Raw genomic sequence first — 22,031 nt, forward strand, 5'->3', positions numbered from 1 at the left:
GTCTCGACATGAGTCGATCTAGCCATGTTCGTCCGTCCATCTGTCTGTCTGCCGAAAGCACGCAAACTTTCGAAGGGATAGAGCTAGGTGCTTGAAATTTTGAACAAATACTTCTTATTTGTGCAGGTCGGTTGGCATTGCAAATGGGCTAAATCGGTCCATGTTTGGGTAGAGTTGCCATCAGGGACGTAGCCAGGACTTCATTTTCTCAAAATCGAAAATTCCCAAAATTAGTCTGTTACTGCGAAATTGGTAAATATAACTAAACAGATTTTTTTTGGAAAATTATGGTCGCTATTCGTTGCAGGAACTGGACTTTCGGCGTTTACATTTTGTTTAAGTCAGAGCTGAATTTTGTACAGCATGTCAACATACTATTCAAAGGCCGATCCTAATCTGTCAAACCCTTCAAAATGTGGTTGCCTTGCAAATGTCTTAGTTTCAGCGAATCAGCCTTAGTTTTTTGATGAAATTTTTTCGTCGAACTTAATTTAAATCGATCGGAAATGTGTTTTTGATGGAAAATATGTCTCTTAAAAATTGCATCCAACTATTGTCGCATATGCTTATAATTACCATCATGTTATCAAGTTTTCCTAATTTATTGGAGATAGAATAATAATAAAAGTTGGTAGAACTAAAAATCAGAAACACCAAGAGATTTCCACGCTATTGTTGCAAATTTTTTTTTAAGTACGTAAGTGGATTCACGGAACCCTAGTATTGTCATCTGGAAGATCATGTTACACGGATGGATCAAAGCCAGAGGACAGAGTGGGCCAGGGGGTCTACATTGAGAACCCAGGGACTGAGATCTGTTTTAGACTGCCTGACCATAACACGGTCCTGCAGGCGGATATCGGGGCGATCACGGAATGCGTGAAGTGATGTGGTGTTAACGCAAGGACGTCGAGTGTAAACATCTTACTCACTTTCTTTAATTGGCTATAACAGAATATTTGTTCCACTAACCGAACGTAGAATAGCATCCCAAGCGCCTCGATCTTCTGCGCTCATTCTAAAATCTATGACACCAAGTTTCGAGGTGTCTCCCACCACTTGATCTTTTCATCATGCTTTTGGTCTTCCCGGTTTGCGTGTACCACCGTGTTTGCCTTCAAAAGACTTCTTTGCTGGAGCTTCTTCATCCTTTCTGGCAACATGACCTAGCCAACGCAGCTGTTGTATTTTGATGCGTGTAACTATGCTATTGTCGCTATATAGCTCGTGGTTCATACGTCGCCTATATTCTCCATTAAGACAAACTGGTCCATCTGGTCCAATCTTTTCCAAGCACTGCCTCATCTGCTTTCACAAGTACCGATGCCTCCGAAGCATATAACAGCACGGCCATAACGGAGTAAGGGGAAATGAAAGGGCGGACGGGGCAGATAGATAATAGATTTTGAAGCAAAAAGGCTTTGAGATTTTATTCATTAGGTTACTAGGATACAATTTTAATGAAATTCTTATGTTATCACAGATATTTTTGTAGTTTTCAAAAAAGTACAATAATTGTGAAAAACATTTGTATTTCACTGTGAAACACGAACTTAATACCCACCTTTTTGTAAACATGTAATTAATTAATTTAATTCGCATTGTTGCAATCTTTCCTTTAGTAATAACGAGCCAGGTGACCTTTTTTCATACACCTTAAACAGCGCTTGGCAAAGTCTTTTCTGCTAATCCAGCATATGACTAGGTCTATTACGATTTTATTTCTCCTAAGTATTTTGCTCGCTATGTCACCAGTAATTTCCATCAAAGCTTGTTTTGTACCGCCAAACAAATCATGGATATTGGGCATATTGATTCCTTCACTACTAGTTTCGACCGATGCCTCCAGAATGGCTGTTACGATCTCATTTTTATCTGTTGTATCCTCAATATCTCTGATGTCCGCGAATACAACGACTATGATATCTTCAGTAAATGATGACTTTGTTATGCTTTCGAGTTCCTTTGCGTTTCCGTCTCCCGCTCCAAGCTCTTTGCGCACATATCCATCTTTAGTTTTGTGGATCGTTGTTTATCGCAACGCCAATTCCATACGGTTTTACGGATGTTTTCAACACCAATCCAAAATGGTGGGTACTGAAAAGTTCGTCCCAGTGAACCTAAGCGAATTTTACTTTGCCACTATAAAGATAAAATGTATAGAAATCGTGAAAACAAGGTGTACAAGCTCGCTTCTCATGGTGTTTTCAATTTTGGCAGCCTATACAGAGCAAACGATCTGATTTATTTTGAATTCTAAGCAATATTCGAAACAAACCTTTTCCTCCCCAAATAAAGGGTGATTTTTTAGCTATTATCTTTTTGTCAACACTTGTTTAAATAGTTCACGCATGTTTCGTATTTAGTTTCACTGTCAAATATATTCAGTTTAGTCTATAATTTAACCATGACCATTAAGTCTTACAATCGAACAACGCTTGCAAATTATTGAATTTTATTATTAAAGTACGTGCCCTGTTAAGAAAGTTCATTGAGCGCTTCTTCGATTGAGCAACAAAACTAATTTTTGGCTCAATGGGTACGTAAATAAGCAGAATTGTCGATTTTTAAGTGAAGGTCATCCAGAAGCATTGCAAGAGCTACCAATGCATACAGAACAAGTAAGAGCCGAGCCGAATCTTATGTACCTTCCACCATGGATCGCATAGTCGAGTTCTTAGCGCGGTATATCTTTTTAGGCAAACAAAAAATAATGGATTAGAAATGTTATGCTACTGGAGTGAGCTCGACCTCGAGGGCCTCCTCTACCCCATAAAACGATTTCGGCTGAAAACAAAAATTTAAATTAAATTTATTCTAAACAAAAAATTTGAATAAAATTTTTGAAATGTCAAAATTTTATATTTGTTATATTTTTTCTAATCAAATTTTATTTTGTCTGTTTGCGCTTTCTTTTTTCGGTTTTAAAATCTTGTTGAGATTCCATTATAGGATATTGTCCGGATTTAGACTATTGTTTAATGCTTTCTATTCAAAGAATAGTATAGCCAAAAACATTTAAAAGTCAGCAAAAAGTGTATTTTGCTAGAAGCTTTTGACTGGTTTCCCGTATCGCGATTTCATTTTCGACCATGGAAAATCATCAGCAGGAGACGTCAAGTGGATCATGGTGCTTTACAACCATTCCAACTAGAGTAAGTTGTAAAGCACAGATTTGAATCTGAACAGGGCTTTTTAAGACGACTTGAGTCATAAGCGCAATAGAAAACCAATCCAATCATACTTACCTTATTCAAATCCAACTTATCTAACGATGCTAATAGCAACAAACACAAACATCTATAGCAAAACCCTTTGGTTCCTCCTCTCCCTTTTTCTTCGTCCTCTTCCTTCCTCTTCTAAAAGTTAGCAAAATTTTAATTACATTTTTCTAAATACAAAATTTCAGCATGACACCTTCCAATGACAAACCTTCAGCATGGGCCAAACCCACCTCAAAATTATTTTTTAAAGACAAAATTTCCTTAAAGTTTTTTCTAAAGACAAGATTTCTAATTAAATTTTCATAAAAAAAAATTCAATTAATTTTTTTCTGAAGACTAAATTTTAATGAATTTTATTTTAAGGACTAAATTTCAGCGGAAAACTCTTTAAAGGCAACCTAACCTCGATATTATTTTTTAAAGCCAAAATTTCAATTTCAATTAAAGTCAAATTTCAATTTTTGCATTTTGTATTTGGCGCCGCTACATTTTGCATAATCATTTTTTAAAGACTTTTTTTGCTTAGCCGTCCCAAACAACATTTTTCGAAAATTTTTCTTTAGACACATTTGAACACAACATTTTAACCCATTATGCCTGTCCTTCGATTCCACTGTCCGATTTTGATAGAATTTTAAATATTCATAATTTAGAAAATTTATATCGACGTAGCATTTTTTTTAAATATTTTGAACATAAAAAATAACATCCAACTATTTCCTAGGCCCCTACAATTAAAAAATTATTTTCTTAATATTTTATGACCATTAAGCGAAGAAAGCTGGATTTAATGATTTTGGTATAAAATCGCATCTGTCGTCAAAAGAAGTAGGATTTTTTCCATAAATTTATTTTTTTAATATAGAAGCCACCAAATGCAACAAGAAATTAAAACGGATTCACTCCTAAGAATGTTGAGAAATTTTTTGTTACATTTTTGAGATATAAAAAATTGCCGTCATTCGACAACCCAATTTTCCCCCATAATAGTTGTAACTGGTTTCATTCGTCCACTTGACGCCAATTCAAATTTTATTACAACACCTCTATCCTAACTCAAATTAGAAGTACCTAAGGCAGCTCCATTCTTGGGTGTTTTTTGTCGTTATTAAGTTAATGCAATTTTTACAAGAGAAAACATTTTTGTGGTTGCTTTAAACGAAAAGTTGTTAAAATCGTCTTTAAGCCAACATCTTCATGGAATTTTCTTGACAATTTTTTTTTTATAAAAATTGCTCCTAAGGCATACATTTACAAAAATGTTCTTTTTTAATTGAAATTTTATCTGTAGAAAAAAATTATTTAAAATATATCTTTAAATGACATATTTTTCTTCTTTGCTTTTCTAAAGAATAATTAGTAATATTTAATTATAAATTATTTGAATTACATTAACAATGAAATAAAAAAATGTAATAAAATGCAGAATCGATGGACATAAATCGAATACACTTTATAACGTCAAGTACACAATGCCGCAATGGAAATGAAAATACTCCAAATAAATCTAGGTAGAGGGCGACAGGCCCAAGAGTTAATACTTAAGAAGGCTAAACAAATGAATGGTTATATTGTGCTTATTAGCGAACAGTATAGAAAATGCGAGAAAACTGGTACCAAGTCGTGGGAAGCAAGGTTTATACAAGAAAAACTTTTCTAAATGTGTTTTAGATGGAACAGAAAGAAGAACATTTCGTAGTTATACGTGTAAATGGTATTAGAATTTCCTGTATTCCTGACAGTATAACCAGTTTGCAGGCATACTCTGTGTTTAGGTCAGATAGGGGGCGTATAGGAGGTTGTGGTGCCATTTATGCCAGAAATGCTTTGATCGCAAAGTTGTGTTGTAGGTCCAAACCTGGAGATGAGACCGTTTTGTGTTCGTTGAACTCAAATCAAATAACAAAAAAATATTAATTGGTTGTGTTTATCGACCAAATAATACCATTGACCTTGGTCTCCTACACAATATCCTCCACACTGTGACGATGGGTTACAACGATGTGATCGTCAGTGAAGATGTTAATATTGATTCTTCGCTGCTAAATATTATGCCAGAATTCGGATTATATGTTATTAATTAAACGCATTGCTCCTCTTCTATCAGTGCATCGCTTGAATAATTCTTTGTTAATGTTCTACTATACGAGCAAATTTCAACATCTTGTTTTTGATTACATGATTAAATCTATAATTTTAATACGCCTTTAGTTGTAGAAAATTTTTCATATCGTGACTATAGAAACATAGACTATAGGTATTGGGTTGCCCAAAATGTAATTGCGGATTTTTCATATAGTCGGCGTTGACAAATTTTTTCACAGCTTGTGACTCTGCAATTGCATTCTTTCTTCTGTCAGTTATCCACTGTTACTTTTAGCTTGCTTTAGAAAAAAAGTGTAAAAAAAGTATATTTGATTAAAGTTCATTCTAAGTTTTATTAAAATTGCATTTACTTTCTTTCAAAAAATTCGCAATTACTTTTTGGGCAACCCAATAGTTGGTAGAAAGATTTTGTCAAATAAGTCAAGATGAGATACTTTCAATAATTTCTGTTGAGCAACAACTTCAATTTCATAAAGATCAAATTCTTTAGTTATATGACGGTACCAATCAAATTAAATGACTCACTTTCAATGCGAAACCATGGTTCAATTCTACAATCAAATCATATCACTGCACGGAAGCGGGTCATTAAAAAGCTGCAAACACAACAGATGACAACGGCATACTCGACTAACCCAACTGCTTCATGAAAGCACTCCTTGTTTCGATGACATAATTGCACAGTGGCAAACCATTACCCCAAATCCGTACTTGGGTACCGGAACCCTCCCCAAGAAGCCCGTGGTACGACCAAGAGTGTCGAGATGCTACTGAAGCCAAGAATGCGACATAAAGAGCAACCCTGCAATCATAAGCAACGGCAGATAAAGGAGAGGTATCGGGGGAAAAGGAAAGAGGAGAAACGTCTATTCCGCAAAAAGAAAAATCGAAAAACGTGAGTTAGAATGAAGTCCGGAAATTCTATCCAAGAATCAAACATCAAAACGATGACTTTGGTTCAGGCGCATCCTCCTGCAAAGACAAAGAAGGAAATTTGGTAACTGACACAGATAGCATGCTGAGGATGAGGTACAAGTAGCAGTGACCTGACCGAAGAACAACAAGACAGCAGGAGCCGACGGGTTATCTGCTGAACTATTTAAAACCGGAGACGATAAGCTTATAAGGCATTTGCATCAGCTTGTCTGCGCGATCTGGCTAGAAAAACGCATACCCGATGATTGGAACCTCAGCATACTATGTCTCGTACACAAGAAAGGAGACAAGATGAAATGTGCCAACAGAGGAATAAGTCTCCTCCCCATCGCATACAAGATACTCTCGAGCGTACTGTGTGAAAGATTAAAACCTAAAGTCATTGAGATAATTGGGCCTTATCAATGCGGCTTTACACCTGGCTTATCCACCCTTGACCAGGTATTCACACTGCGCTAAATCCTGGAAAAGAACCGAGAAGGACAAGTCAACACCTACCATATTTTTGTTGACTACAAAGCCGCTTTCGATACCCCTTTATGTTCAAAGGTATTTCAGGCCATGTCTGAGTTTGGTATCAGTTGCGGATACAGGTTCCTTAGTAAGAATAGGACAGAATCTCTCCGAACCATTTAATACCAAACGAGGTATCCTACAAGGAGACAGCTTATCGTGTGATCTATTTAATATCCTGCTGGAGAAGATTATACGAGATACAGATGTGAATTGATATGGCACAATACTCACAAGAGAACACATGCTTCTCGCCTATGCCGACGACATCGATAACATAGGTCGGTCACCGGAAGTAGTAACTGCAGTCTTTGAAAGAATCGGAAGAGAGTCAGTGAAAATATGTCTGGCAGTAAATGGATATAAGGCGAAATGGATGGTTTCAACTCTCAAAACTCATTGTACAACCGATCAGATAAGGAAAATTGAGAAAGTTGGGACACAACTTTGAGATAGTCTTATTGGCAAACAGATGCTACTTTGGATTAAGTAAGCAGTTTAGAAGCAAGGCCACCTCACGACAGACAAACATTAGACTATACAAGACACTGATACTACCAGTGATGTTATATGATTCTGAGGCATGAGTACTGGCGAAAGCAGAAGAGGCTGTGCTTGGAGGGTTTTAGAGAAAGATTCTTCGTAAAATATATGGACCAGTTTGCGTTAATGGAGAATAGAGGCGACGTATGAACCACGAGCTGTATGACGACGATAGCATAGTTACACGTATCAAAATAAAACGGCTGAATTGGCTAGGTCATGTTGTCAGAATGGACGAAGAAGCTCCAGCAAAGATCTCTTTTGAAATGCGAATATGGTGGTACATGCAAGACGGCACGACCAAAGCATGATGGAAAGATCAAGCTGAGGAAGACACCTCGAAACTTGGGGTCAGAGATTATAAAATTAGCGCAGAAGATCAAAGAGCTTGGAACGCTATTCTATTCTCGGCTAGTGGAACAAATGTTCTATCATAGCCAATTAAATTAAAAATTATAAAAAAACAAGTAAAAACGTGCTATGTTTTGCCGGGACGAACCTTATATACTCTCCGCCATGGATCGCATTTTACAAGTCAAGTTATTTGCCAATATGACCGTACTTGCCACGGCTGTTAGGAGTCTTAGAAAAACATAACTTCCAAAATTTCAGGCATATCGAGTAATAACTAATAGGGAGATCGGTTTATATAGCGGCTATATACGAACCTGAACTGATTTAGACTATACTTGGCACAGTTGTTGGAAGTCAAAACAAAACACCTCATGAAAAACCCAAATCAAGTATGAAATGCGTCCTCTAGAAGCTCAAGAAGTTAAGTCCCAAGATCGGTTTATATGGCAGCTATATCAAAACATGGACCGATTTGGTCCATTTGCTATCCCAACCGACCTAACTAATAAGTAGTATTTGTGCAAAATTTCAAGCGCCTAGCTTTACTCCTTCGAAAGCTAGGGTGCTTTCGACAGACGGACGGGCATGGCTAGATCGACTTAAAATGTGATGAAGATCAAGAATATATACACTTTATTGGGACTTAGACCCATATTTCGAGGTGTTACAAACGGAATGACGAAATTAGTATACCCCCATCCTATGGTGGAGGGTATTAAATTGGGTTGCAAGAGATGGAAGGCAATCAGAGATATTGGGAATAGAAACCCCAAGGCTTTTGATCTTTGCCACGAGAAGCGAACGAACTTAACAGGAAATTTTTTAACATGGCCATGGTATCGGCTGACTCTTCCTTCTACGGATCTAACGGTGTGGCAGATAGTATACTAGGTGATTGCAACTTCGAATTCAGGTGTGTTACACCTACTAAAGTATAACATTATTTTAGTAGAATTAAGTCTAACACGATTGGTCTAGACAAAAATTGATCCAAAGTATATTCGGATAATTTTTTCTCACCCATTGCCATATATCCCTACTTTTTTATTACTATTCTTAGCTCTACCACTTGTCCAAATTCTTGGAAATATGCAAAGGTCATTCCAGGCCCCAAATCCAGCAACGAATTTCGTGCTTTTGCAACTCTCAGTTATTTCTCAAAGATGTTTGGGAAAATTTTACATGGTAAGATGTCAGAGTACTTCCAAAGGGAATCATTGTTGACCGATATGTAGTCAGGGTTCTGTGCTGACGATAGTTCCACTACGGCATTAATTGAAGTTTCTGAAAAGATAAAGAGTGATGTTGATGGTATTTAGACTGGTTTCCTGGTTCTGCTTGATCATTCGACACTGTCGACCACAACAATTTGTCCTTCAAACTCCGACTTTTTTTAACTTCTCTTTCACGTCGAGCAATCTCATTAAGTCGTACCTTGAAAATCGGACACAATCTGTGTTTACCGGGCTACAACTTCAAGGCTATTGAGTTTGGATATAGGTGTGCCACAGGGGTTAATACCAGGGTCACTTCTTTATTCTATTTATGTAAACGGCCTTCCCTCACAGTTGTTACATAGCAGAGTGCGCATGTACTCGGACGACGTTCAGATCTACCTAGATAGCTCGTTGCAAAATATTGGCCAATGTGTTGGAAGACTGGTTGATGATCTTCTATGAAAGGACCAAAGCGAATGTTTTTTATTTAAATCCAAATCCATCTATTATTTGGATGCGAACTATTCTCTTATTGTGATTCGCTGAGTCGACGTTGATTCAATGTAGCCTTCAATGGCATAGTTGCTATGAATATGGCTTAAGGAGAACATATTGTGTATCATCCTACACGAATTCTTTATACGGATGCAATTTTGACACCCTATTCAATATGAAAGCCTTATTATTTCTGCATAAAATAATTTATAAACAGAAACTCAGTTATTTATTCAATAGTCTCACGTTTGTTAGATCTTATAGAAATAAAACCTTATACCCATAAGATGGCGAAGTCTAGTGTCTGAATGGCAGTTTTTCATAGGGAATATAATTCTGTGGAATACTTTTCCTTATGATTTACAAAACATAAGCAACGTTTTAACAGGTTACAAACATTTTTCCTCATATTTTTGTTGAATTGTTCATATTGTTCACTCTACACTTAAATTGGAAATGATTTTTGTATACAACATCCTGTACTATAACTTATAAGATTTTGGCCTTGTTATGCAGGAACTTATATATGTAATATAATATAAAAAAAAAGTTAAAATAAAACACGTAAAAGCGTGGTAAGTTCGGACGAGCGGAACCTTATATACCCGCCACCATGGATCGCATTTGTCAAGTTCTTCGAATGAATTTCCCAAATATATATGAGCTATATGCAATTATTGACCGAAGTCATGGAAAAACACCACCTCCAAAATTTTAGGCAAATCGAAAAATAATTGCGCCCTCAAGGACAACAGACAGGAAAGGACTGGCAGTCATCGACATGATAGCGTATTTGGGTCTACTTGTGCTTAATGTTGGAAACAAACCAATGTTCGTACACAGAAAAGAATATAGAACGGATTCAACGGCTTCAATCACGAAAATGATAATATCAAACACAGTTTTTGAAAAAGGTGATTGAAAAAACTTTCAATTAAAAATATTGTATATTCAATTAGAAAAATTATTGAAAATTTTTGAATTTTCCAAATATCCAATTAAAAAAATTATTAAAACTTTCAAGTTTTCAATTAATTAATTAATTTTCAGTTAATTAATTCAATTAATTTTCAGTGAATTAATTCAATTAATTTTCAAAAATTATAGAAATTTTCGAAATATCCAATTATTTTTTTTAATTGGATTAATCAAGAATTTGATTGAAAATATTGAAAAAAATCAAAAGATATATTAAAATTTTTGCGAAACTAGCGCTGTTAATGGCGCACCTTCGATTTCGATGAAACATGGTTCATATAAGTTAAACTCCTGGAACACGAATTTGAGAGTTTTGCTTGGGTCCATGTACACTCCTTAAGAACAAACACCTCCAAGGGTTTCCTAAAACTGAAACGGAAAACATTGTTTTACGAATTATGAGAGAAAGAGTAGAGAAGCAGTAACTTTACCAATTACATGCTTTCGGGAAGAAACCCCAAAAACGGGCAGTCATAACATTATATTCCATTAAACATCTTTTGAAAGAACTTACTGCCTAGACCATTAACATTTTTTTCTTTTTGTCACTCGATTCATTCGTCAATTCAATGAAAACAGCTGTTTGTCCTCTATAAAATCAGCTGTTTTGGAATTAACTGGCGAACGAATTGAGTGACAACAAGTAAAAGCGTGGTAGCGTGGTGGCCGGTCCGAATCTTATATACCCTCCACCGTAGATCGCATTTGTCAAGTTCTTTGAATGACTTTTTCAAATACATATGAACTATATCAAGTTTTTGACCGATATGGACCGTACTTGCCTTGGCTGTTAGGAGTCATAGAAAAACACACTAAAATGTCATTCAAATCGAGTAATAATTTCGCCCTCCAGAGGCTCAAAAAGTCAAACTGGGAGATCGGTTTATATGGCAGCTTTATTAGGTTATATACCGGTTAAGAGCATACTGGGCACAATTGTTGGCAGTCATACCAAAAACAAATACGCAAAATTTCAACCACATTTAATAAAAATTGTGCCCTCTTGAAGACCTAGAAGTCTAATCGGGAGATCGGTTTAATTGGCGGCTATATCGGGATATGGACTGATTTACACCATACTTGAAACAGTTGTTGGAAGTCAAAATATATACATTTCGTGCAAAATTTTGGCCATATCGGATAAGAATTGATCCCTCTAGAAGCTCAAGAAATCTGGAACCGAGATCGGTTTATATGGCAGCTATATCAGCTTATAAACCGATTTAGACCATACATGAAACAGTTGTGGAAGTTGTTGGAAGTCATACCCAAAAGGCCATATACGAAATTTCAACCATATTGCGCCCTCTAGAAGCCCAACAAATCTAGTCGGGAGTTGTTGGAAGTTAACCCGAATCACTTCATGCTAAATTTCGACCAAAATCGGATAGGAATTGCACCGTTTAGAAGCTCTAGAAGTCAAGACCCAAGGTCGGTTTATGTGACAGCTATATCTGGTTATTAACCGATTTAGACCATACTTGGCATAATTGTTGGAAGTGATACGAGAACACTACGCGCAAAACTTCAACTAAATCGGATAGGAATTGCGCGCTCTAGAAGTCAAGAACCATGATCGGTTTATACGGCAGCTATATCAAAACATGGACAGATTTAGCCCACTTCCAATCGCAACGGACCTATACAAATATTAAGTATTTGTTCAAAATTTCAAGCACCTAACTTTACTCCTTCGATAGTTAGCGTCCTTTCGACAGACTGATGGACATGGCTAGATGGACTTAAAATTTCATGACGATCAAGAATATATATACTTTATGGGGTCTTAGACCCTTATTTCGAGGTTTTACAAACGGAATGACGAAATTAGTATACCCCAGATCCTATGGTGAAGGGTATTAAAACAAAAAGAGTTAATGGTTTATTCAAAATTTTTAAGATTTAATTAAAAAATGATTAAATCAATTTATTTTTTAATTGAAAATTTCAAAAGTTGCAATCACGATCATAATTGATATATAAGTTCAGATTCAAGTAACAAAATGATTGAATCAATTAATGTTTTAATTGAAAATGTCAAAAATTTCAATCATGATCGTAATCGGAAGAATTTCTGTTTAAATTAAAGTAATTATTGATCAATCAATTATCAATTAAATCAATTAAATTAAAAAAATTCTTAATATTTTTTTCCGTTTACGTGGGGATACAGCAACCAAATCAAGTAAATGTTTGGTCCTTGACGTAGAAAAACAAAGTGATCGCCAATACATTGACTTCGATTTAAACCTCACTGAAGATTCACAAATTCAGCGGAATCAAGATAAATCACTATAAAGACGATTCTCGTAAGATGCGAACAAAACATTCCAATAATAAATATGAATAAATAAAATAAAACAATATGTTCCGAAAATCTAATCGATAAGGTTCAGTATTGGATGGTCTCCATTAGGTTTAGAATAGCACGATAAGCCGAATCCGATAAGCTTCCATAATAAGTTGACAACCAATTGGCCAAAATTCGAAAGACTACTCAGGACTTGGGCATGATAATTTAGATTGTCCAAGCATAGAAGTCATTGACGACAATATCAACAGGATTACGACAGCAATAGTGGAGTCTTTCGAAGGACTTGGGCATGATAATTTAGATTGTCCAAGCATAGAAGTCATTGACGACAATATCAACAGGATTACGACTGCAATAGTGGAGTCTTTCGAAGGTTGTTGTCCTCATCGAGAGAGGTAATCAGCCCAGGAAAAAACCTGGATGATAGGGAAGATTCGCAACATTGGGAAAGAGGTCAGTTATGTGACACCAAAGGCCATTCGATGCCAAGACGTACACATTAGCTGTTTGCATTGACATCGAGGGAGCTTTTAATAATGTGCGTACCGACACATTGATCCAATCCTTAGATCAATACCATGTGGTCCGGGTCCTTAGAGGCCCGATAAACCATATGCTAAGAAGCAGGTGGATAAATTGTGGGTCCAATAAGAAGATAATGAGACGTTGGAGCATTTCCCTTATCATTGCCCGGACGCCTAAGCCGATACTTAGCCTAAGCCGATACCGATACTTAGGTGGAGACACAATATCAGACATAAACCATCTTAGGGGAGTGGTATTGAAAACAATTAAGGATTTTGTAAGTAGCACGGAATTCCTAACTTAAAAGTTTCTTTAGAGGTTACTTTAGAGCGCACAACAAGCCGATTACTGGCTTAGGTGTATGTCCATAGTGGCATGGGGCGGATTAATATATGTACCCTCTTTTCAACCTAGCCTAACCTAAGTTTTTTTTACAGTACAGTCAGCAAAATCACTACCAGAAAATTTTAAATTTTAATCAGTTAAAAAATTTGAAAACGGTTTAGAAATGCTTCCACAAGCAACAAAATAAGAGCTGGTCTCTAAGAAAATTTGAAAAAAAAAATTGTTAGTCAAATTTCTTCGACACAATAAGAGATATCCCGCACATTTGGCCTGTTTTTTGTAAGGCTTTTTAAGCACTTTCGAGTCAAAAATTTGAAAATCTGACCATAAGTGCGCTTTTGATAGCCCGAACAAAATTTTATAGGGTCGAGGTGACCAACTTTGAAGGCCTAGCACTGGGCTCATGGGACTTCTAGGGCTCTGAAATTTTGCATTGGATAACACCTCAGCTATAACCATTTAAATTTTCATGAAGATATCTCTATCCGTTCCAAAATGGCAGACTTATTTACACTATTTTTTTTTCCATCCCACTGTGAGACGATAGGAAACCTGGAAAATATCCGATCGGATACCTGAGACGACACTTGAGGTCGAGTTCAAGGCACTGCTGCCAGCGGCACAGTCTTGGAACTCTAACATTGCCACCTGGAAGATCATGTTACACGGATGGATCAAAGCTAGAGGACAGAGTGGGCCTGGGGGTCAACATTGAGAACCCAGGGACTGAAATCTGTTTTAGGCTCCCTGACCTTGGCCCTCTGTCCCTGCAGGCAGAGATCAGGGCAATCACGGAATGCGTGAGTTGGTGTTGTGCTTATGCGAGGATGTCGAAGGAAGGTAAGGTCGCGAACAGTCTTGGGGTGCAAGAAAGAGAGTGCATCGTTTGGTGGCCGGGCCTTAACGGAGTAAGGGGGAATTAAAGGGCAGACGATTTGGCAGTGAAGGCCAGAGGACTGCCGTCAATAAACTTGCTTATCCCGAAGCCTTTCGGGTTGACTCACTCCGGGTTAAGGGCGAGGGCGACGAAGGCGAACACTGTGGAAAAGCGAAACAGTCGGTAATGACGGCGAAAATCCTATGGGTTGATCCGGATCGTGAGAGGATGAGGCTATTACTGAGAGGAAGTAAGAATGAGGTGGGTATAGCTTTTGGTATCATAACGGGACACATAGGAATACGAGCTCAGTTATGCAAAATCGGTGCTTCAAGTGATACCATGTGTAGTGACTGTGGGGAAGATGATAAGACATTGGAGCCTTTCCTATGTCATTGCCCAACTTTCGCGGCTAAAAGCCACCGGTACTTAGGTGGGGAGACAATAGCAGACATGAACCAACTTAAGGGAGTGGTATGGAAAACAATTAAGGATTTTGTAAAAATCTCGGAATTCCTAACTTAAAATTTCCTTTTTCGAGGTTACTTTTTAGTTTTTAGAGCGCACAAGCCAATAACTTGGCTTATGTGTATGTTCATAGTGGCATTGGGCGGATTAATATCCGCACCCTCTTATCAACCAAACCTATTAATAGCAACACAGATCTTTACGGTACAATACGTAGATTTTTTAACCGGAATATTCCTTAAAATTGGCATTCCGAAAACTTATGCCGTGTGTAATTTAAAAAAACCAGTTTATTGGTGGAACCAAAATATTGCAAATCTTAGGCATAAATGTCACAAAGCCAAGCGAGTTGCTAACCGACGTAAAGTGCACGCTGAAGCGCTGGAAGAGTATAGCGCAGAAAAAAAATCAACGAACAACAATAGAAAAATGCGACGAAATGGTGCTGGGAGAAATTATGCGACGAAGTTCAGAATGATCCGTGGAGAATTCTCAACAAAATCATTATGAAAAAATTTGGAAATCGGGGTCTCTTTCCCAGGGTAAAGAAGAAACAGAGACTTGTTTTGCTTCGAAAGGATAAAAACCCTTTGGACAATCCATTGTCCTATAGACCAATTTGTATACTGGACATTTGCGGGAAATTCCTAGAAAGCTTATGCTGCTAAGGCTCTAGGCGGAACTAAGAGAAAATGGAGGGTTTTCAAATCTACAATTTGACTTTATTAATCTACGATATATGCCGGACAAAAAGTAGTCGAAACAGCTAAGATATGTATATTTAGCACAGAAACATTTCTGTGCGGTAAAAACTTTTGATATGAAGAATGAATAATAAAATTGTAGACAGCTACCTGGTAGCCCAACGAATAGGGGGCTGACGACATGACAATCACCGCCTCTCTCAATATTGGAAAGACTAGGATAAGTAACCATCCTAATATTAAAACACTAGGCAGAGCAGCGACAGGAATGCATCCTTACGAACAGTGAACCGAGGATGGTACCATCACATACTCCTAAGAAGCCCATTTACTTATGATTTGGAAGACTAAAAAAGGCAAAGATCCTAGTATTGCAACATCAGGCAGTACAGGGATTGGAAACTCTATACAGCTTAACAAACAGGGACCTGACGTTGGAACCATTACCGACTTTATAAAGATTCGGAAGACTATAAAGATTTATAAAGATTCGATGACATCAGGCAGTGCAGTGACAGGCGATGAGATCATCACCTACTCCCAAGATGTCCATCTATTGGAGGACCAATGATTGGGGTAATCCAGATAAACCTCTACCGGAGCGAGACAGCTACACACTCTCTATTGGAGAAAATCAGCATGGGAAAGATTCATGTCTTACCATACCATATTAACTACCAATTATTCCATACAAACACTGGTACTCGGCCGTGGACCTGACTTATTTGTCATAAAAATTTTAATTTTATATTTTCCCCAGAGTTGTCAACGTCGGATGCAACAGTGGCGACACAGTTAGTCGGTAGAGTATGACTGGCATCATTTTATCTATTTATCTTATCTGACAACCTTCAGTCTCTCAGTATGTTTTCCGATTAGACAGTGACCTGTCATGACGGACACAATGACTGAGGCGTCTGTCCTAGTCGATGACAGCAAAGCAGTAGACCTCAAGTCTAGATTAGGCCTTATAGTTTTGGAATGCTCACAGCCCCCTCTTTGTTGCAATCTATCATTCGTTGTCCTTCGGGCCTGGTCCTGAAAACTTAGCTTACATGTCGCTAAAGGCATACCCACAGATTCCAGTATCCCTGGAATGTGTAGGGTAGTTCCTAGTCTCACAAGCTCATCCGATTTACAATTACCTGGAATATCTTGTGGCCCGGCACCCAGAACAGGTGAATTTTGAACTGTTCAGCCATCTCGTTGAGAGATTTGCGACAGCTGAGAGCTTTGTGTTCAGAAATAGGTTCTCCAGGGATTTAATGGCTACCTGGCTGTCGGAGAAGATATTTACGCCAATCGTCGTAAGGACATTATATCTTAGCCAATCCACCACTTCCTTAATTGTAAGGATCTCCGCTTGATACACACTGCAGAGGTCGGGTAACCTCTTCGATATGACCAGTTCGAAATCTTTAGAGTACACCCCAAAGCCCACCTGGTCGTTTAGTTTGAAACCATCCGTATAGAAGTCTATATAACTTCTGTTACCAGGGATATTGTAGTTCCAATCGGTTCTGTCAGCAACAGTGGTACAGTAAATTTTATCACAAAGCCGTTCAAGTTGGGTGTAATACACACTGCCTGGAATATCGGATATTGTATCAAGGATAACACAGTGTCCATAGCTGTCACATGACCAATGATAAAGCTCTCTTAGTCTTGCGGCAGTGGTCGCTGCAATTTGGGTAGCCACAATGTCACAATGGCATAAGATGTAGCATTAAATTCAGTGCATCAGATGCTGCTGTGTGCAGAGGCTGTGATGCACAAAGAGGCCATCCTTTGGATGTGGTTAAGTATTGATCAGTAAGTGGACTTTTGAAGCGCCGTCCACCAGACCACAACACCATATAACATTATAGGTATGACAACTGCAGTATAGACCCAATGCATAACACCCAGTCTAAACCCCCAACTTTTGCCAATGGCTCTCTTGCAGGTGTATAGGGCAAGAGTGGCCTTTCTTCCCTTTTCCAAAATGTTGGATTTGAAGTTCAATTTCCTGTCCAGCAAAACACCCATGTATTTTGGGCTTTCTGTAAATGGAACACTCTCTCCACCCAAGGAGACAGGTTCCACTCTAGGCAACTTGTATCTCCTACTGAAAAGAACTACTTCTGTCATGCGCGGATTTAAACTTAGACCACTTTCGGTAGTCCACTTTTCTGTTGCACGTAGAGCTTCCTGATGTATATCTCTTAGAGTGCTGGGAAACTTTCCCCTAAACCTAACCTTTTTCTACCAGAGACAATAATATATTGTTAATGGCTATATTTCAAAATAGAGGAGACAGTACACCTCCTTGAGAGTTCCTCTGCTGAGGTGGTGTGGTTTTCTCACGAGGACGTCGAGTGTAAACATCTTTACGGACAGTAAAATAGCCATAGGGGCGATAACAACGAAGACGGTAAGGTCACGAACAGTGTTGGAGTGTAAGGAGTTTAATGCCTTCTCTAAGAATGGCACGATCCCCATCGATTGGGTAAGGAGGAATGAAAAAGCAGAGGATTTGGCAGTGAAGGCCAGAGGACTGCCGTCAATAAACTTGGTTATCCCGAAGCCTTTCGGGTCAACGCAGCCCGAGTTAAGAGTGTGGGTAGGTCGGCGAAAATACTATGTGGAGCTACGGATTGTGAGAGAACGAGGCTATTGATGAAAGGAAGTAAGAAGGAGGTCAGTATAGTTTTGGGTATCATGCGAAATCGGTGCGGCAAGTGATAGCATGTGGGGAAGATTATACGTTGGAGCATTTTCTATGTCATTGCGCGGCTTTCGCTGCCGGTACTTAGGTGGGAACATAATCCCAGACAAGAACCAACATAGGGGGGTGGTATAGAAAACATTTAAGGGTTTTGTAAGTTACTGGTTTTAAACAATAAATTGTTGTTTCATATGAAAAAAGGAAATGTGTGGCTTATGTCGGCTCTAACACAGCCAACGGTGCTTCTTCGATGTTTGTTTTATGGGGCAGGCACAAAGAGAGCAACAGCCAAGGTAATATATATAATTATGCATTAAATTTATCCCCATATTCACAAAACTTGGTAAAACTGTATTTTACAGGGTAGGTCGTAATTTTTTGCATACCCCACTAACATGACCCCAGGAACACGAATATGAAGTCCGTTTTCGGGCTCGGGCCCGTGGACCCCCCTAGGGGCCAAAACCACCCCCTCGGGGAGTTGTGTTCTATCCTAGGCAATATGGTATAAAATTAACACTATTGATTACCAGATTACAAATATGCAAGGAATAGTCCGAAATTTTGACCCGAGAAGGACCTTGAGGTTATGGCTCTCGTTAACGTTCCTTAAATATATAAGAACGTGCCATTTGTTTTCTTTTAGTCTTATGAAAACACATGCGAACAATTACCTATCGTCTGTAGACCGTAACCGGAAAGTAAAAACAAACGTTCCGTTTTCGTGTCAGCTGATTAAAATTTTAAGTTAGAACAAATTTCAAAACCAAAAATGTGTATTTAGAAAACTGATAGTTCCATTCTATGATTTCTATGAGTAATTTTTACCAATTTATTGTTGTTTTAATACGAAATTACAAGATTATCGTATACGGCAGGCGAAATTAGCTCTATGTCGTGAGCCCGGAGTCTATTCAGGGATTCCAAACACTCCACCACGCACTTCGATCTCACTGTCCTCGAACCCAACGAACCCGAATCCCGAGTTTAATAGACTGAAAAACCCTACCTAGAATATCTTTTTTGGCTATCGTTATGGCACAGAACTCTGTCTGAAAGAGCGTATACTCGTTCGACAGTCCCACCGACATACATGTTGACATTACATGTTTTTGACATTTGCAAGTACTTTTGTGTAATCCTCTTTAAAGTCTCCCCTTCCGTTGTAAGTCTTACTGAAGTACAGAAGCATTTAAATAAAGCTACATATTTTGTATTCACATTTATATAAAACATCGAAGTGTTTTTCATCACTAACTCCGAGCGAAGAGGACCAGCTCTATCATCCTCAATTATGTTATAGCCATCTGGACAGTGACCTTGCCATGTTGCCGCTGATCTTTGACAAAAATTTGGGTCGTATCAGTAGTAGGACGTCGTCCGAATATTCGATCTTCCCATACCCGTTGAGATCCAGCAGGATTTCGCTTATCACTAGTTTCCAGAGAATCGGCGAGAAAAGCTTGACCACCGCAAAAGCTGGAACATTGAGGTCCGATCTGTGTGGTGTTCATTGCTGTCACGATAAGATGTGCCGCGAGCTACCGGGCGCGTCCACAGGTTGCGGATAGTGAAATGCCCATCCGGAGTAGCTGTAACGGCAGTCACGGCAGTCACGGACAATCAGCGGTATCGAGCGGAGTCTCAGTGAGACGGCTCTTGCATAAATACTGAGTGCTTACGATGCAACAAGGCGAGTTATTGGCGCCTTTAAATAACCAATGGTTACCCTATTCCCGCGGCGATCTTTCCTTTGCACCGGAACGAGCTTGCTCACCTACATGAGCTTGACGAGGATATCGAGAACATAACCAGGCCTTTAAACCCTTTTTTGCATTTCATTTCATATTCGCCCGGTTAAAGTCCATTAAGTGTAATGTTTTATTCAAAGAATAGCATAGCAAATAACTTTTAAAGAGCCAAGCAAATGTGTGACGTTGTTAAAGCATTTCATTGGCTACTCAGATCGCGATTTCTAGTACGTCAAGACGTTCATCAGCATTTGTACCAATTTTGACTTTCAACCCAATTTTGTATATTATTTATAAATCTCAAGTGCTGAAACTTCATGATATCGTTATGTGTGTTATTATGAATGAGATTGTAATATATTTGAATACTAGATTTGACCCGAATTGGAAGTCTAAACAAAATACCATGCCCATGGTGCATTTGTATCACTCCATATTTTAAATTGCAAATTTTGTCCATGAACATTTCACTAAGGATCAGGGGCAAACTTCTCACATATCAATGAGTGCTGTCCGATTCATGTTTAAGCTAAATGATAAGGGTCTCTTTTTTATAGCCGAAGTTCGGACTCGGCTATAAAAAGAAGGCCCCTTATCATTGAGCTTAAACTTGAATCGGACTGCACTCATTAATAGGTGAGAAGTTTGCTCCTGTTCCTTAATGGAATGTTCATGGGTAAAATTTGCATTTTTGCAAGTGCTTTAAGTCGAGCCGACAGGTTTCTTACCATGATTTATTTCCTCTATTCCTAAGTTTGATAACATTATTCAAGTCAATATTTGTCGAGATTCTCTTTATCTATTTCTTGAGATAAATTCAAAACTATAATTTTTAGGCGGTGTTAATAGCTTACGGCACATCAAAAACTTTAAAAGAATAATGCAAAACCTCAACTTTAGTTTTATAAGTATGCGTTCAATTTCGTTAGATGCCATTGTAATATAACAATGATTATAGTTTATAAATAAAGTGCTACTTATTAGTTACTACTCAATGCAAAATTTAATTGCCAGCTTAGACAGCATCTGCTGGACTCTGGAATTCAGAAAGTGCATGAATCGGATTTTGTATTTTCTTTTGCGAACCCTTGCGAACCTTTGCGCGAACTTCTTCGGGTTTTTCAGGCCTTACCAACGGTTTCTTTTCCGGTGCTTTCATTTTCCAGACCACAATAGGAGACTGAAAGAGAAAAATACATAATGGGTAAGAAATGCATATGCTTCAATAAACTAGCTTAAATTGTAAGCTTTATGAAAATAAGTTTGTACATATAAATTAACAAGGATGGAGTAAAATTTATATTCAAATTTATATTAAAATCCAAGAAATTTTATTTAAAACAACAATAAATACAGGCATACGGGAGTTTGGGAACAGTACTACGGTACTGATGATAGTATTACCCACGCTAGAAACGTATGCCGAAGGCGTGTTGTCAAATCCATCTAAAGCTGGAAAAAAGCCAGCCATTTGAAACAATGACATCACTCAGAGGAAAATAGAAGCGATGTTGACACATGAAGAGATATTGATCCAACGACTACAGGAATCAGCTTGTGGTAGTCAAACTTTAAATTCCAATATGCCATTTCCATTTCGATTGAAGTTTGACGCTACAGATTTTCAGGTTATTAACTGTAGGCCCGACAGACGGGATGATGATAGCATTAGCCAAGGACGAAGGCGTGCTGTCTGTGATCAAATCCATGTCTGCGATCAAATCCATCTGTTGTCCGGCTCTGTTTTTTTTTTATCAGTAATCAATAAAATCCTTCAATTTCTGGTCATATTCATTCTTGGGAGAGATAGCGTACAAATAGAGGTACTTTCGCAATTTCTTCGAGATAAATACATCCTACCAATGTACGACTTATGAATCCTAAAGCCTCCACACCTAAAGATTTCTGATGATGACAATCTCTACCAAAGGGTAGAAACGCATCAAACCATAGTTGATGTGACGTATCTCATTT

General features: G+C 38.0%; 2 protein-coding genes across 2 annotated transcripts in view; both read right to left on the reverse strand.

Moving 5' to 3' along the window:
* Positions 1-1,497: 1,497 nt before the first annotated feature.
* On the reverse strand, positions 1,498-3,444 carry LOC131995197 (uncharacterized). Its single transcript, XM_059363430.1, has 3 exons — positions 3,418-3,444; positions 3,249-3,359; positions 1,498-2,142 (listed from the first exon to the last, which is right to left on the reverse strand). Exons 1-3 carry the CDS (start codon positions 3,439-3,441, stop codon positions 1,948-1,950), a joined length of 330 nt encoding a protein of 109 aa, XP_059219413.1. The 5' UTR covers positions 3,442-3,444; the 3' UTR covers positions 1,498-1,947.
* A 17,508-nt stretch (positions 3,445-20,952) lies between these two features.
* Positions 20,953-22,031, reverse strand: part of LOC106084239 (catenin alpha) — a 29,499-nt gene continuing 28,420 nt past the window's right edge. Inside the window, exon 12 of the mRNA XM_013247800.2 lies at positions 20,953-21,237. Within this exon, the coding sequence (XP_013103254.1) occupies positions 21,073-21,237 (165 nt within the window). The 3' untranslated portion in view covers positions 20,953-21,072. The remainder of the gene's footprint in view (positions 21,238-22,031) is intronic.

Source organism: Stomoxys calcitrans, chromosome 2, assembly GCF_963082655.1.
Source record: "Stomoxys calcitrans chromosome 2, idStoCalc2.1, whole genome shotgun sequence".
NCBI classification, from domain to species: Eukaryota; Metazoa; Arthropoda; class Insecta; order Diptera; family Muscidae; genus Stomoxys; species Stomoxys calcitrans.